The sequence below is a fragment of the Bombina bombina genome, chromosome 10 (genome assembly GCF_027579735.1).
Source record: "Bombina bombina isolate aBomBom1 chromosome 10, aBomBom1.pri, whole genome shotgun sequence".
Classification (NCBI taxonomy): Eukaryota; Metazoa; Chordata; class Amphibia; order Anura; family Bombinatoridae; genus Bombina; species Bombina bombina.
Window position 1 is genome coordinate 88,138,690 of NC_069508.1, and position 16,409 is coordinate 88,155,098.

At 35.8% G+C, this 16,409-nt stretch overlaps 1 protein-coding gene across 1 annotated transcript in view; it reads right to left on the minus strand.

The window, feature by feature from the left end:
* Positions 1-14,363: 14,363 nt before the first annotated feature.
* Positions 14,364-16,409, minus strand: part of LOC128640813 (uncharacterized) — a 74,908-nt gene continuing 72,862 nt past the window's right edge. Inside the window, exon 3 of the mRNA XM_053693238.1 lies at positions 14,364-15,580. Within this exon, the coding sequence (XP_053549213.1) occupies positions 15,186-15,580 (395 nt within the window). The 3' untranslated portion in view covers positions 14,364-15,185. The remainder of the gene's footprint in view (positions 15,581-16,409) is intronic.

The window sequence follows — 16,409 nt, forward strand, 5'->3', positions numbered from 1 at the left end:
TAGATATATACAGATATATATGGGAATGTCTATTTAGAAATAGAACATATTCTGCTAGGTGCAGAACATTGGAATCTAAAATATTTACAGTAAATAAACACTTTAACATTATTATCATTAAATATGAATTTTGCATAAATATGTTTTTTCATGTTCTCATCTACTTGACTGCAAAGGGCTCCAATGCATTTATATATGTGTACATATGTATGTATGTGTTTATATGTGTATATATGTCTGTAAATAAGATGCTCAAAAAACAAAGTATTGCAGTATGCAGTGATACCTTTTATATTGGACTAACATAATATTTCAAATGCAAGCTTTCAAGAGTTTTCCTCTCTTCCTCAGGTCTAAAGCAATACTGATCAATATGAAATAGATAAACATCACATACAACAAATGGAAGGGAGGGAGGGGGTGAGAGGGGTGTCATAAAAAGCAGAGAATGTGTCTGAAGGAGAAAATAGCTGAGAATAGCCAGAAAGAATAAATAAACAGAGGAGAGTAAATAGGCAAGATGAGAGGAAAAACAGGGGGCGGAGTTTGGCCGCAGCTAAGATGGCTGCTTAAGCCCAGAGCTCCGGCATGTCAGGTACTCACAATTAAATAAACCCCAAGTTACAGGGACCTAAACGGTGCAATTTTCAGAAGAAATGCTTGCTTAATGCACCAGGAATAGAGAGGTACTGATATTTGAGTGCTACAAGTGAACCCGGCATTGAAATCCACGGAGGATAGTGTGGGGAAACTACCTAACAAGATCCACTCGACAAACTGCTCCACAAACACGGTAAAGATATCCCACAGCACTAATTACTCACTAATCACACAGAGCTATTATTCTGCTTGTGGACCCGGTCTCCGGTTAGTCACACGCGATAGTTCCCCTGAGGCAAGATTGAGAGCCGCAAAATGACGCTGCCCATACATACGCATCAGTGCTGACACCAGAGAGATAGTGAGACACGCTACATTGAAAATTATAGTATTGATCTGCTGACTGCCTGCGCTAATAGTGTTCAATCGGTGGAGTGCTGAGGGGGATATATAAAGTGCAAAGAACGTCCACCATTATAGCACAACAGCTCATACTGCCTAAGATATAGCAGGACTGCAATAAACGCATTACAGATCAAAACAACACTAAGACACACTGCTTTTAACAGTAAAAAACTGTATGATAAAATGGCTGCTAAGAAGGGAATTAAAGTGCACAAACAGTTAAAGACATTGGGAAAGGATCAATCGGTTAGCTCCTTTTTTCCTGCATCAGACTACAAGAGATCCTCCCCAATAAAACATACTAGAGAGCATTTACCCCCCAGCCCCATGATGGAAGATGATAACTCACAAGATCAAGAGGCATCTACACATGTACCAGTGTCTTTATTATCCTCTCTAGCATCTAAGCAGGATATAGCGGACATTGTCAGAACATGTATGAGAGAGGAAATGGCGGAAATGAAACAAGACCTTCATACCCTAGGCTTCAGAGTGGAAGCTATGGAAGATCAGACAGACCTAGTGAAAGAAGAGGTCACTAGTATACAAGATCAAATAACTGAACAGGCCACAATTATAGAAGATCTCAGTGACAAACTTGAAGATCTTGAAAATAGGGGACGCAGGAAGAACTTAAGAATTAGAGGAATCCCTGAATCAGTATTACCCAAGGACTTTTATACTTATTTTGGTGCCTTATTCACACACCTAAAGGGGTCGCGACAAGCAGTTGACATGCCTTGGGACAGGGCACATAGAGCCTTAAGGCCAAAACCACCTGACACAGCCCAACCCAGAGATGTCATCATGAAGTTTAAAAACTTCCTGAACAAAGAGCAAATCCTAATGCTGTCCAGAAAACATCAACCTGTACGTTTCAGGGGGGCGGTTTTACAATTTTTTGCTGATTTATCACAAAGGACTTTGCAGAGACGCAGGGAACTGGCCCCTCTAACTAAGCTACTTAGAGACAAGAAAATCCTATATCGATGGGGTTTTCCCTTCCAGCTATACGTGTTTCATGACACAAGAAAACTGACATGTAGGAAAATATCAGAGGTTCCAGAGTTTTGCAAAGCCTTACATTTGGACCCACCAGATCTCTCAGCTGAAGACATCCCGCAACACCCCCCCAGCAAGAAAAGAAAAACGACAGCAAATGGAACAATGGCAGTCAGTATCTTCAAGAGTGAACAGAAAATCAGCCTCACAAGGAGTTCCGCCAGAAAAGAAAAAGGCGACTAACCTGATTTTTGAAAAAGAAAGGACTTGATTATCTAACAGACAGACATTAAGGCTTCAAGGAACTTTCTCAAAGAAGCTGGGTAATTAACCATAGATATAGTTAGGAATACTCTTGATTAACAATGTTTTGTTTACATGAGTTTAAATTGACGGTTCACCTCTGTTGGTTATTTCTTCTCTTTTTTATTTTTCTTTCCTCAAACGTTTTATTAATGTAACTACTGATCTAGGTTTAAATTGCCTTAAAACTTGCGCCCCTAACAGATATTATCCTGAACCTCCTCCCCTATATGGTGTACTACAAATAATGAATATGCGGAGAGGAGGCATTTTACCATCATAATTAATTAGTACACCAAAGGTCAATGTAACCTGCATCCATTAATCCTGACCCCCTCCCGAGTAAGGCTACGTGATTACACATGGTCCCAATGTTCATCTCCAGATGCAGGATGAGCATTCTCTCATTGTTTTTGTATGATATATACTTGTTAAGTTTTTGTTTATTTTTTGTTATTAATTTCCTAATTAATCTGCATTGTTTGCAAAATGAATACCAAGGTAAAGAAGGGGCATTGCATAAGGTGGGAAAATGTACATGGTGTGTTCTTTTGAAACTTACGGTATTACAGACCAATGGAGACTCCAAATAGAGTACTTAAATTTATCACACAAAATTTGAAGGGTTTTAATTCTCCTGCTAAAAGATCTATGGCAATGTCTGATTTGCATAAAAGGAAAGGAGATATATTATTCCTGCAGGAGACGCATTTTAAGCGTTCTCATGAGCCGAAATTTATGAGCTCCAACTACAATCAGCATTTCCATAGTTCCCATATTTCAAATAGATGCAGAGTTAGTATCCTTATACATAAAACCATATCGTTCCAACATATTCAAACTCACACTGACACAGAAGGCCGCTTTTTGGCGGTCTTTGGATTAATATATGGTAGACCAGTTACACTGATCAATCTATATGCGCCCAATAGCCTACAACTTCCATTCTATAGGAAAACATTTAGACGCATACTAGATGTAGCGAAAGGGTTGATTTTCATAGGAGGAGACCTTAATATCCCCATACACCCAGAGCTTGATAGCTCTAACCCTAACTCCAGTACATCTAAACGCACACTTAAACATCTATGGAAAATACTGAGAGAATATAATTTCTATGATATTTGGAGGTTTATCAACCCCGAAAAAAGAGAATATACTTTCTTCTCCTCTCCAAACAAGACTTACAGTCGGCTGGACTATTTACTTACCAACCAGATAGGCCTTGAACATATTAAAAATGCAAAAATCGCCCATACAGTATGGTCAGACCACTCAGCAGTTCTTGTTGATATAGTTTGGCCAAATACCCCAGTTACACCATATATATGGAAGTTAGACGACTCTCTTTTGAAAGGGGAGATACAACTCACTAAAACCCAAAAATCACTACAAGAATATTTTACTTTTAATACTAAAGATAATACCGACCCGATTACAGTCTGGGAGGCTCATAAATGCTTTATGAGAGGGGAATTCATGAAAAGAAAAGCACAATTCAAAAGATTAGAAAGGCAAAAATACATGAACCTCACCACAAAACTATCGGAACTAGAACATAATCATAGGATGAACCCCGACGATCAAGCAATATACCAATCACTTCAAAATATAAGAAAAGCTCTTCATGAGCTGTTATTACGAGAATATACAGATACCCTATCTAAATTTCGACAGAAATTTTATTATGAAGGAAAAAGGGCAGGCAAATTGCTGGCAAGAGCCCTTAAAATTAAGAAATTAAAAACTTTTATCCATGCTATAAAAACCCCTAAAAATACAGAAGTTCACTCCACTAAAGATATCCTCACACAATTTGAGAAATACTATACACACCTATACAATATTAAACAAAACACTGATGACCCACATATAGATATAAATATACAAAATTACTTACAAGCACTCCCTCTCCCCACACTGGAAAAAGAACAAGCAGCTGACTTGGAAGCCCCTATCACCCCTGAAGAGATAAAAAAAGCAATACATGATCTTAACTCAGGCAAGAGCCCTGGCCCAGATGGCTTCACCCCATACTATTATAAAACCCTTGCCCCGTTATTAATTCCTCATCTATCCCTTCCCTCAGACTATGTTGGAAGCCCATATCACTGTACTTCCTAAACCAGGTAAATCCCCAGATACACCCCAAAATTTTAGACCCATTTAATTGTTAAATGTAGATGTGAAATTATTTGCCAAAATCTTAGCCTTGCGAATCAATAAATTCCTCCCGACATTAATAAATACGAACCAAGTCGGCTTCACACCTTACAGAGAGGCGAGGGATAATACCATGAAAATCCTGACCTTGCTCGAATACGCACAAACACACAACATTCCATCTATCTTCCTGGCCATGGACGCCGAAAAGGCCTTTGATAGATTAGACTGGGCTTTTTTGAGACATACACTTGAGAGATTTGGAATGGGAGAAAGTTTCATAAACAAAATATTTACACTATATAATTCACCCACAGCCAAAATCAAACTTAATGACTCCTTATCCAGTAAAGTTGGGATCAATAATGGTACCAGACAGGGCTGCCCCTTATCCCCCATTTTATTTATATTGACAATCGAAATCCTGGCCACAGCAATTAGACATAACCCCAACATAAAAGGCATCCAGATCCAAGATACTCAGTACAAACAGGCATTATATGCCGATGATATTATTCTAACACTTACCAGCCCACGACTATCTCTAGAGACATTAAAAAAGGAAATAGATAAATATAGCACATTCTCAGGATTTAAAATCAATCCCACAAAATCAGAACTGTTGGGGATCCATATACCCGAACAGGAGTTACAGGAAATTGCAAATAAACATCACTATAACATACAAACCTCCTCTATCAAATATTTGGGGATCCAAATAACATATAACCAAGACCTTCTATTTAAATTAAACTATCAGACCCTGATAGATGAGGTGCAACAAGAACTACGAAGCTGGGAACACAAAAATGTGTCCTGGATAGGAAGAATGGAAACATTTAAGATGACCTGCCTTCCAAAAATTTTATATAAATTCCAAACGATCCCTATCCCAGTTCCACCATCATATCTGACCACCCTCCAAAATATTGTTAATACATATATCTGGCAAAATAAAAGACTACGCATAGCAAAAAAAATAATATATAGAAACAGGAAAAATGGGGGTTTATGTGTCCCTAATTTAGTTTACTACAGGCAAGCAGCCATCCTCAATCAGGTTATAGACTGGTGTAAACATGGGGAATGTAAAGAATGGGTGAGGCTGGAGCAACAAATAGCTAACTGTCCTAATGTGGGTGGAATGTGTTGGGTGGATAAGCTACATAGGAACATGAATAAAACGCTTCCCAGTATCATACGCGAAACATTTAAAGTATGGGACTACATCTCTAACAAGACCACAGGTGTTTCCTCCAACCCCTCCCCATTAACACCGATCTTACATAACCCAGAGATCCCGATACAACAGCACCCTGCCAACAAAACGTGGTCCAATATAAACACCTTAATTCCAGTCCATACACTCATAAGCAATGGAAAATTAAAACCACAGGAGGAAGTGGGGTAGATGACTCCACTTTTTATAAATGAATGGTACACACATCAACAACTACAACATTTCATTACAAGTAACATACAGAAATCCAAACTAATTAGACCACTCACTCTATTTGAAAATGTATGCTACTCACAAACCCCCACCAAAGGAGGTCTGTCAATGTTATACAAAATGCTAATAGAGCACCACTCCAGATCTCTACCAGCTTATTGTAAGATCTGGGAAACCGATCTACAAAAAGAAATCTCACACAAAGATTGGGACATAATTTTTAATAATATGGGCAAGGCCTCATCCTCGATGAGTATTACGGAAACTAACCTGAAACTTTTATATAGACGGTACCTCACTCCGCTTAGACTTTCAAAAATCTATACTACCACAAATAGTGCATGTTGGAGAGGATGTGGTGAGGAGGGTTCACTAGTCCACATCTGGTGGAACTGCCCCTACATTAGACAATACTGGATGAAAATCAAGGAAGAAATAGAGAAATGCTTGTCCCATAAGATCCAATTAGATCCCCTGATATTACTCTTTAACTACCCTCCTAAATTAAAATGCAAACTTAGACTAAAACTGTTACACATAATGACGAATGGAGCTAAACAACTACTACCACGACTATGAAAAAATCTGAGAATCCCCACGATCAATGAGTGGCAGAACCACATTACACAGATCTTAACCCTGGAAAAATACCATTATACACAAACACAACAACTGGAGTTTTACAATAATTTAAAGTTTATATGGGAAGATTATCTGGCATCAATGTAAGTAATTGATTCACGGTACCACTTGCAGTTTTTCTATCTATTAAGATCAATGTCATATCCATGTACTCATTATATTAAGATATATTTTGTCTTTAATTGTAATGCTTTGCCACTTTCTGTTATGTACCTATGTTTTTTTTTTTACAACAATAAAGGAAATTTAAAAAAAAAAAAAAAAAAAAATAAATAAATAATAAAGGACAATAAGATGAGCGATTATAGAAAGTTATGGTATTGTGTGAGAAAGCCAGAGTCTACATTAAGTCCTTAATTTCTGGTATTGAAATGTGTGATCATTTTCATCTCAAACGTCTTTCGTTCATGAGAGTCTTTGAAATTCCCTTTAAGAATTTTAATCCTGAGGTTAAAGATGGAGAGACCAGTCTGGGTGAAGTGATGACCAACAGGGGTACAATATTCATTTTCCTTGTGGTTTTTGATCGATTGTGTGTGTAGATTAATTCTGAGATGCAGCTTTAGGGGAGTTTCTCCAATGTAGCAACCTCTGTCACACGCTGTACACTGTATTATGTACACCACATTAGCAGATGAGCATGAATAGGATCCTTTAATATTATATGATGTGTTGTTGTGTCTGGCTGTGTTATTGTCACATATATGTTGACACAGTTGGCAGAGTGATTTGTTGCATTGTGCAGTGCTATTCTGTGTAAGTTTCTGTTCTGTGGTTAATTTGCTGCGGACCAATCTCTGTCTCAGGTTAGGCGGTTGTTTGAATGCTAGTATGGGGAGTTCAGGAAATATTTTTTGAGTGTGGGGTCCTCGGAAATTAGTGGTTGTAGTTCTTTAATAATTTTGCTTACTCCTTCCAGAGTAGGGTTGTGACTACTAGAGTGGTTCTTGTTTTGTTTTCCTTTTCTTTGTATTGTAGGAGCCTTTCCCGTGGTGTTTTTAAGGCAGATTTGATTTTCTTAGATATTGTGCTTTCCTTGTAGCCCTTTTGCCTAAATGACTCTGACAGTGTACTCAGGTGCTGATCTCTGTCTTTTGTGTCAGAGCAAATGCGGGGATATCTGATAGCTTTGCTGTAGATGATACCTTGTTTGGTGTGATTGGGATGGAAGCTGGAATTGTGGAGGTATCTGTACCTGTCTGTGGTTTTTCTGTATATAGATGAATGAAGGATGCCATTGGTGACAGTTATTGTGCAGTCCAAGAAGTTCACACTATGATTTGAAAAGTCCATTTTAAGGTTTATTGACGGGTGAAATGAATTAAATGATTTGTGGAAATCTAAAAGGCTTTCTTCTCCTTCTGTCCATATTATGAAAATATCATTGATGTAATGATAATATGTATAAGGTTTGTGTGGCTGAGTACATAAGAATCTGTATTCTAGGTACGCCATGAAAAGATTAGCGTATTGGGGTGCCATTTTTGTGCCCCACGCTGTCCCAGTCATTTGTAGGTAGTAATTGTTGTTAAAACTGAAATAGTTGTGTGTGAGTATGAATTCTATAAGATGGGCAATAGTTGCACTATCATATTTGTGTGTTGGTTGGTGGGATGAGAGAAATTTGATGCAGGCCTCAATACCATCCTTATGCGGGATGTTGCTGTATAAGGATTCTACATCCATAGTAACTAGTATAGTGTTTCCAGGTAGTTCATTTATCTGGTTAAGTTTATTAAGAAAGGCTGTAGTGTCCTGTATAAAGCTATCAGTCTTAATAACAAGAGGCTTAAGAATGTTTTCTATTAGGCCAGATATTTGTTCAGTGAGTGTTCCCATACATATATACGCATATAAATACATATGTACACATATAAATACATATATACACATATAAATACATATGTACACATATAAATACATATATACACATATAGATACATATGTACACATATAAATACATATATACACATATAAATACATATGTACACACACACACACACATATATATATATATATATATATATATATATATATAGTACATAAATACAGTACATATCCATGTTTAAAGATGTATATGTATGTATTGCAATGTTAAAGCCCTTTGCCTGCCTTTATTTTCTAACAACTGAGACCTCATATATTTGATTGAGCCCTTTTATGTGCAATATTTTTTCATTATAATTTTTATTAGATAGTGTTATTCTGAGTGTAACTGTACTTTGTAATGTATTTTTTATGTGTTTTGTGACACTTTTTATTTTCGCTAAACAGTTAACCAGAACGCTGAGATTGCGGTAATAATTCTAAAGTAAATTGTGATGCGCTTAACTCAAACGATTGTGAGAACCCTCGCTCAAAGGTTTACGCTTCACTTCTAATCTAGCTCAGTGGGCTGATCTTGTAAGAAGAAAATACATGATCATCCTATCTGTCTAATTATTTACACAAACTCCTCCTAATTCTTATTACTGTTTACTCAAACACCAGTATTATGGGCCTGGTGATCAGACAAGGTTTTTCTCGCTTATTCTGGAATTATCGTAAAAAATGGGTAGTCCTTGTGAGTGGCGAGATGTCTCCTACTGAAAGTAATGAAGCTTGCTGGAAAGGGACACTTCGCTTCGAGGAGCGAAGTGAGCAGGGGGCACACTTTAAAAATGAAATCTTGAAGCAAACATAAATCACATTAAACTGATTTCTGCATATAGCATATTTCAAAAAACAGAATGATTCCAGCCTCCAAATTGATAAAATACCTTTATTTTTCCATTCAGGGTCCCAGAAAAGACATACAAAGTTTCAGGCCTATACTAGGCCCTTAGTCATGTATACTTAATTATACACAGGTTTGTGACTTTTATACCTCCTCCTGTTACCTATTCACATGGGAACATCTTTATGTACAATAGTGACATATTGTGGATGTAAATCATACTGCATCCATTTTATCATATCAAATGATCCCATGGGAATATTCAAACTATTTTTATTGCATTAAAAACACATTAAAAAGCCTATATATACAATTTAAAAGAGGAGATCACAGTACTATCAACAGATTACCTAAATTAAAATGTGGAAGTCATTTTTGTAAACACAAAATAGAAAAGCATATTTCCATTTTAAGACTATTGTTTAAAGGAACAGGCTCTAATCAAAATCATTGCTCAAACCTTTGGGGGCAAGATTACATAAAGTCAAAGTAATAGCCATTCTTTAGTTGACAAAAAATAGAGATACCTATTATTGGTTTAAGACAATTATTTAAAGGAATAGGCTCCAATCAAAATCTTTATTAAGACCTTTAGGGGTAAGAGCCTCAAGCTTATGGATCCAGAACATCTCTGCTCTCTATCTCCTCCCCTTCTAGTTCTATCTGTTCTATAATTTGAAACCTCAATTAACTTATATTGTGACCCATAGAGAGGAAGTAAGAGGATACTGGGGCATCTTTATTATTACATCTGATGTTTGATTTATGTTCCGTTATCCTCTCCCTTACCTCTTTACAGGTCTTGCCAATATAAATTAATCCACATGGGCATTTGATTAGATAAATAGCAAAGGTGGCTCTGCATGTTAGATATTTGCTTATTTTAAACTTCTTCCCATTTGTTGGGTGATAGAAGAATTCACCCTTATCATTGAACTGCAGTTAATGCAGTTAAGGCATAGATAACATCCACTTTTATTGTGCCTATTGTTTGCTGAACACTCTTCTTGCATGTGGGGGGGGGGTGACATTGGTAGCCTATTGTCATTTGTTCAAGATCTAAATGACTCTGTTAGGGGACTTAAATTCACCTTAAACATGAGTGAGATTGGCATAGAATATCTGGATACATATGTGCACATTGTGGGAGGGTTTTTGAAAACAGACTTATACACAAAAAGCACTGACAGAAACAATTTATTGCAATATAGCAGCTGTCATCCAGATAGTGTATTTAAGGCAATTCCAAAATGCCAGTTTACTAGGGTAAAACGCATTGTTTCTGATAGTAGCAAATGTAAACTCAGATTGGAAGAAATGGCAAATTAATTCATTACTAGGAATTATCCACCAACATAGATCTCAGAACAACTCATGCTAGACAAATTAGAAAGGATCAATGCCAAGAAAGAAATAGTATGATATTTGTGACACAATTTAACAGATTGAGCCAGAGAATTACAGATATATTGAAAAAATACTGGCACATTCTGAGGGAATGTAACCCTCAAGTCAATTAATTTAAAATGGGCCCTATGGTGGCTTATAGAAGGAATCAGAGCATTAAGGATATGCTTGTACATACAGCTATTGGCAGTGGCAAGAAGAGTGTTCAGCAAACAATAGGCACAAGTAAAAGTGGATGTTATCTATGCCTTAACTGTAGTAACTGCAGTTCAATGATAAAAGGTGAATTCTTCTATCACCCAACAAATGGGAAGTTTAAAATAAGCAAATATCTAAAATGCAGAGCCACCTTTGCTATTTATCTAATCAAATGCCCAAGTGGATTTATTTATATTGGCGAGACCTGTAGAGAGGTAAGGGAGAGGATAACGGAACATAAATCAAACATATGATGTAATAATAAAGATGCCCCAGTATCCTCTCACTTCATCTCTATCGGTCACAATATAAGTCAATTGAGGTTCCAAATTATGGAACAGATAGACAAACCTAGAAGGGGAGGAGATAGAGAGCATCTCTTAAAAACTAGAGCGATGTTCTGGATCTATAAGCTTGAGGCTCTTACCCCTAAAGGTCTTAATAAAGATTTTGCTTGGAGCCTATTCCCTTAAATAATTGTCTTAAACCAAAAATAGGTATCTCTATTTTGTGTCAACTAAAGAATGGCTATTACTTTGACTTTATGTAATCTTGCCCCCAAAGGTTTGAGCAATGATTTTGATTAGAGCCTGTTCCTTTAAACAATAGTCTTAAAATGGAAATATGCATTTCTATTTTGTGTTTACAAAAATGACTTCCCCATTTTACTTTAGGTAATCTGTTGTTAGTACAGTGATCTCCTCTTTTAAATGGTATATATAGTTTTTTTAATGTGTTTTTAATGCAATAAAATAGTTTGAATATCCCCATGGGATCATTTGATAAGATAAAATGGATGCAGTATGATCTACATCCACAAGATGCCACTATTGTACATAAAGATGTTCCCATGTGAATAGGTAACAGGTGGAGGTATAAAAGTCCCAAACCTGTGTATAATTAACCCCTTGCGTGCTAATGACGGCTCAGAGCCGTCATTAGCACTCAACTACTTTTTTTCCAATCTGGGGGCCCCCACCAGCTCCTACCCCGGCGATCGGGCCTGCATAGTGACAGGCATCGCTGGGGCTTCCCGTTACGTGCCGTGATGACGTCACCGCGCAACTTTATTTAAAATTGTCCATGCAAACTATAGGGAAAGGGGGCATACTGCTTAGAAACCTGTATCTCAGGGATCTAAGCAGCTACAGACCCCCAAGACCTACCATTGGAAAGGTAATTGCCTAACTTTCCAATGGTATAAGTCTTGGGGATCTGGGGGGGAAATAAAAAAGTAAAAAAAAAAGTTTTTTTAAAATAGTAAAAAACTGAAAAATATAAAATTCAGCTTAGCACTCAAAGGGTTAAGAATACATGACTAAGGGCCTAGCATAGGCCTGAAACGTTGTGTGTCTTTTCTGGGACCCTGCATGGAAAAATAAAGGTCTTTTTATCAATTTGGAGGCTGGAATCATTCTGTTTTTTGATGTACAAGTGGACCTGGCAAGTCTGATGTTAAGGATAGGTGTGCTGTTTAACACAATTTTTGGAAGCTATGTAGCATATTTCAATCACCTATATTACAATATGCATCTGTTTTTCTATTAGAATTATAAGTATTTTGAGTGTTTCGAGAAAAGCTCGCCACCTTTTAGTTTGCGAGAAAAAACTGTGTGAAAATCTTTACAGAATGACACTGGGATTAGAGAGACATTTTCATATATGTCCATGGAAAACCCACGTTGAGCCCATTTTACGAAAAATTTTGTATTTTATACTCATAAGTACTAATTTATGTGTGTTTTTTTATGCATCCAGTGTAATTAAATTACGATTTACACTGTGCATATTTAAAATGATTTTAAATTTTTGCTAAAATACGATTTTTGGTGAAGAATTTTGTTACGATTTTTGATGTACCTTAACAATACAATTTTTTCTGCCATATTTTTGCGTGAATGGTTCAATTATTCGTTTAAGATTTTGAAAATACTAATTTTATTGTGCGCTTTTGTAATGTATGCATCTCCTCTTCATACGAACACAGTAAACGTCCCTTAGCGAGACACTCTGTTTTCAGGGTAAAAAGTAGCTTTAGATCATTCCACCATAGAAACAGAAGCACTGGCGAGCATTGTTTAATAATCTAACAAGCCTAAAGACCTTTAGATAATCGGGCGAGAGAACAATGGAAAATACACATTTTAGTATCTCTCTGTCACAGAACCACACTGGAAGCATTATTTTATCTAAACCATCTTGTTTACATGTATTTTATGTAACCAGAACTTAAAGGGAAAGTAAACAACAAAAATGTTATTGTTTAAAAAGATAGATAATCCCTTTATTTACTCTTTATTTACCATTCCCTAGTTTTGCATAACCAACACTGTTATAGAAATATACTTTTTACCTCTGTAATTACCTCTGTAATTACCTTGTATCTAAGCTTCTGCTGACTGCCTCCTTATCGCAGATCTTTTGACAGACTTGCATTTCAGGCAATTAGTGCTGTGCATGAGCACAATGTTATCTATATGAAACACATGATCTAACGCCCTCTAGCTGTGAAAAACTGTCAAAAGCATTCAAATTAGAGACAGCCTTCAAGGTCTTAGAAATTATAATATGAGCCTACCTAGTATTAGCCTTCAGCTAAGAATAGCAAGAGAACAAAACAAATTTGATGATAAAAGTAAATTAGAAAGTTGTTTAAAATAGCATGCCCTATCTGATTTAGAAAATTTTAAGTTGGACTTTACTATCCCTTTAAGTTCAGAAATGTTCTCCCATACTGGTGAGGATACCATAGGCAAAATCAGCTATTTCAAATAAGAAAATGAAAGTGAAGCAGCTAATTGTAAACAATTTAATACACTTCAGTAGGTAAAATGGATCATTAGGAAAAAATAAAAAAAGGATAAAATCTTAGCGTACACTTCCCCCTTAACTTGTGTGACACACTTCATATCTGCGTTTGTCAACTTCAGTCCTCATATGTAACTAACTGGCTAGATTTTAAGGATTCTTCTACCCAAGGACAGGTAAGTTAGTCACAGCGAGGGAGCATCAGACTATGCAGGAGATATACAGTCTGGCTTATCAGGTCCTATTAGAAATAAGACGCACTGATTTATGTGATACCTTGAATGTTTACTTTAGCTGCATGAGGGTGTAGTGCAAGTCACTCAGTATATTTTGCCAATGTTTAAGGAACCTCAAGGGCAAATTTACCACAAGTTTAAAAACAAGGACCTAGAATAATATGAATTGTACAAAAAAAGAAAACCAATGCTAGGAGTTTACATAATAATAGGTTGTTTTCCTACATACATGAATATAATTTTGTAGAATAAACATAGATATACGTATGTTATTAATACAATTTTATTAGTACATATTACAAAATCATATGTGAGAAGCAGCATAACATATGTATGTGTATATATACTGTATATATACACTGTGCGTATATATATATATATATATATATATATATATATATATATATATATATATATATATATATATATATTTTTTTTATATTTTTTTAAACCAATCCAACTCCAAACATGTGGCGGGAAATTTAGTCATACATGTTAATACAATTATTGAGAGCTACTCATTTACTATAACATATTAATATATACAGCATGTGTATTATGTTTTAATATATATAATTGTTTCTTATATATAAATGTGAATGACTGGAGTTTAGTTTTAGAACAATATTTATTAACTAATAAATATCAGTAACTTAGACTCAGTATAGAATAAAATTGAACTCCAGGAGTCTAAAACTCTAGTCCTCAGGAGAATCTATATATGCAAACAATCACAAAACATTTATATATCAAAGGTTCCCTGAGAAATCCATATTTTAAATAACTTAAAAATCAAATTCCCAGAATCCATTTTTAATGAATAATTTAAATAAAAAAGTAAATGCATTTGAAATTACATACAGCTTTTGTTTAATCTATCTATCTATCTATCTATCTATCTATCTATCTATCTATCTATCTATCTATATCTATTATATATTTGCATACATATATTTATATTTAAAGAGCATATATTACAAATAAAATAATAAAAGGGTACAATAAACACATTCTTACATTGATTTCAGCAATATACTATAATAACAATAGTATCATGCTTCAACCAGTAGATTGTTGTCCATTGCTTTGTGTTTTTGGTTGGTCAATTTGCAATACTGCTAGTATCGCTAACAATGTAAAATGTGTTGCATGAGCTTATGATACAATCATATGACTTAAATGACTTGAGAATCCTGATTCCCAGATGTACATATATTTTTACAAAAGGTGATTAATATTTCCCAGTTCTAACTTATACCTCCTGGAGGTCCATCATTTGATATATATGCCAAAAAGTTTTTTCTTTTTTTCTTTCAATTTTTGAAGTGTTAAAATTAATTTTCAATTCTAATATGTCCCCTTCTTCTAGAAGAAATGGCGAAACAATGGTTAGTGGTGCGGCATATGTTATATTAATGCCGAAAGGTAAACCACTTGATATCATTCTCTTCTCTGGCTTGTTCCCAACAATCAAATGTATACTGAAGATTTCTGGCAATGTATTATCTTGATTTTCCAAACTGTAGTAAACTTGGATATGCATCATATAAAATCCTCTTCTATATATCTTCACTTGATTCTGGTTTCCAACAAGCTTTGCTGAGCAGTTCTCATTGTTCCATGACCACCAAGGAGATGAATAGTTTTCTGCAGTAGATAAACATATAAAAAATTAGATTTAACAATAATAAATGCAACAAAGATAATTATAGCAAAAATATGCAGCAGAAGATGGCAAATAATCACAATCCTTTGATTAACCCTTTGAGTGCCAACGACGGCTCTGAGCTGTCGCAAATTTTCCCAGTCAGGTGCTGACGACGGCTCAGAGTCATCACCAGGGTTGCCTCTAGAAATTTTGGGACCCCTGACTTAACCATTGATCAGCCCCCACCCCCTTTGACATGTGCAATTTCTGACAAAGTGACTAAAACGTATATGCACTTTATTCTTAAGCATAGTCAAACATGGAAATGTTGTAAAGGTAGTAAAACACAAACACAGAAACACACGGACACACATAAGGATTCACATATAGATGCTCTAGCAGATACGCAAATAAACATACAAGCACACTCAGACACAGACACCCAAACAGACACTCAACACTTGTTTACATTGACCTGACAAGTAATGAGGTAGACTACAGTTTTGTCGAAAAAGGAGATTTACAAAACAAAATATTGAGTTCTGATTATCTTTTTGCCAAGGAAGATGCAAACTAAATGATGACAACAGCATACAGTGGCTGAAAGGAAGGGCCCTGAACTGCCTAAACAATAATTTAAAGGTTAAATGGTGGATTGGTGACTTCCGGAAAGGTCAAAATGTCCTAAAAAGGAACAGAAAATGGACACACACACACAAATTCAAACACAAACTTGCACATACACCCAAGGAAACACTGACAGAGATAGCCTCAGAAAACACACAGACATACACACACACACACACACACAGAGACACCCACAGAAAA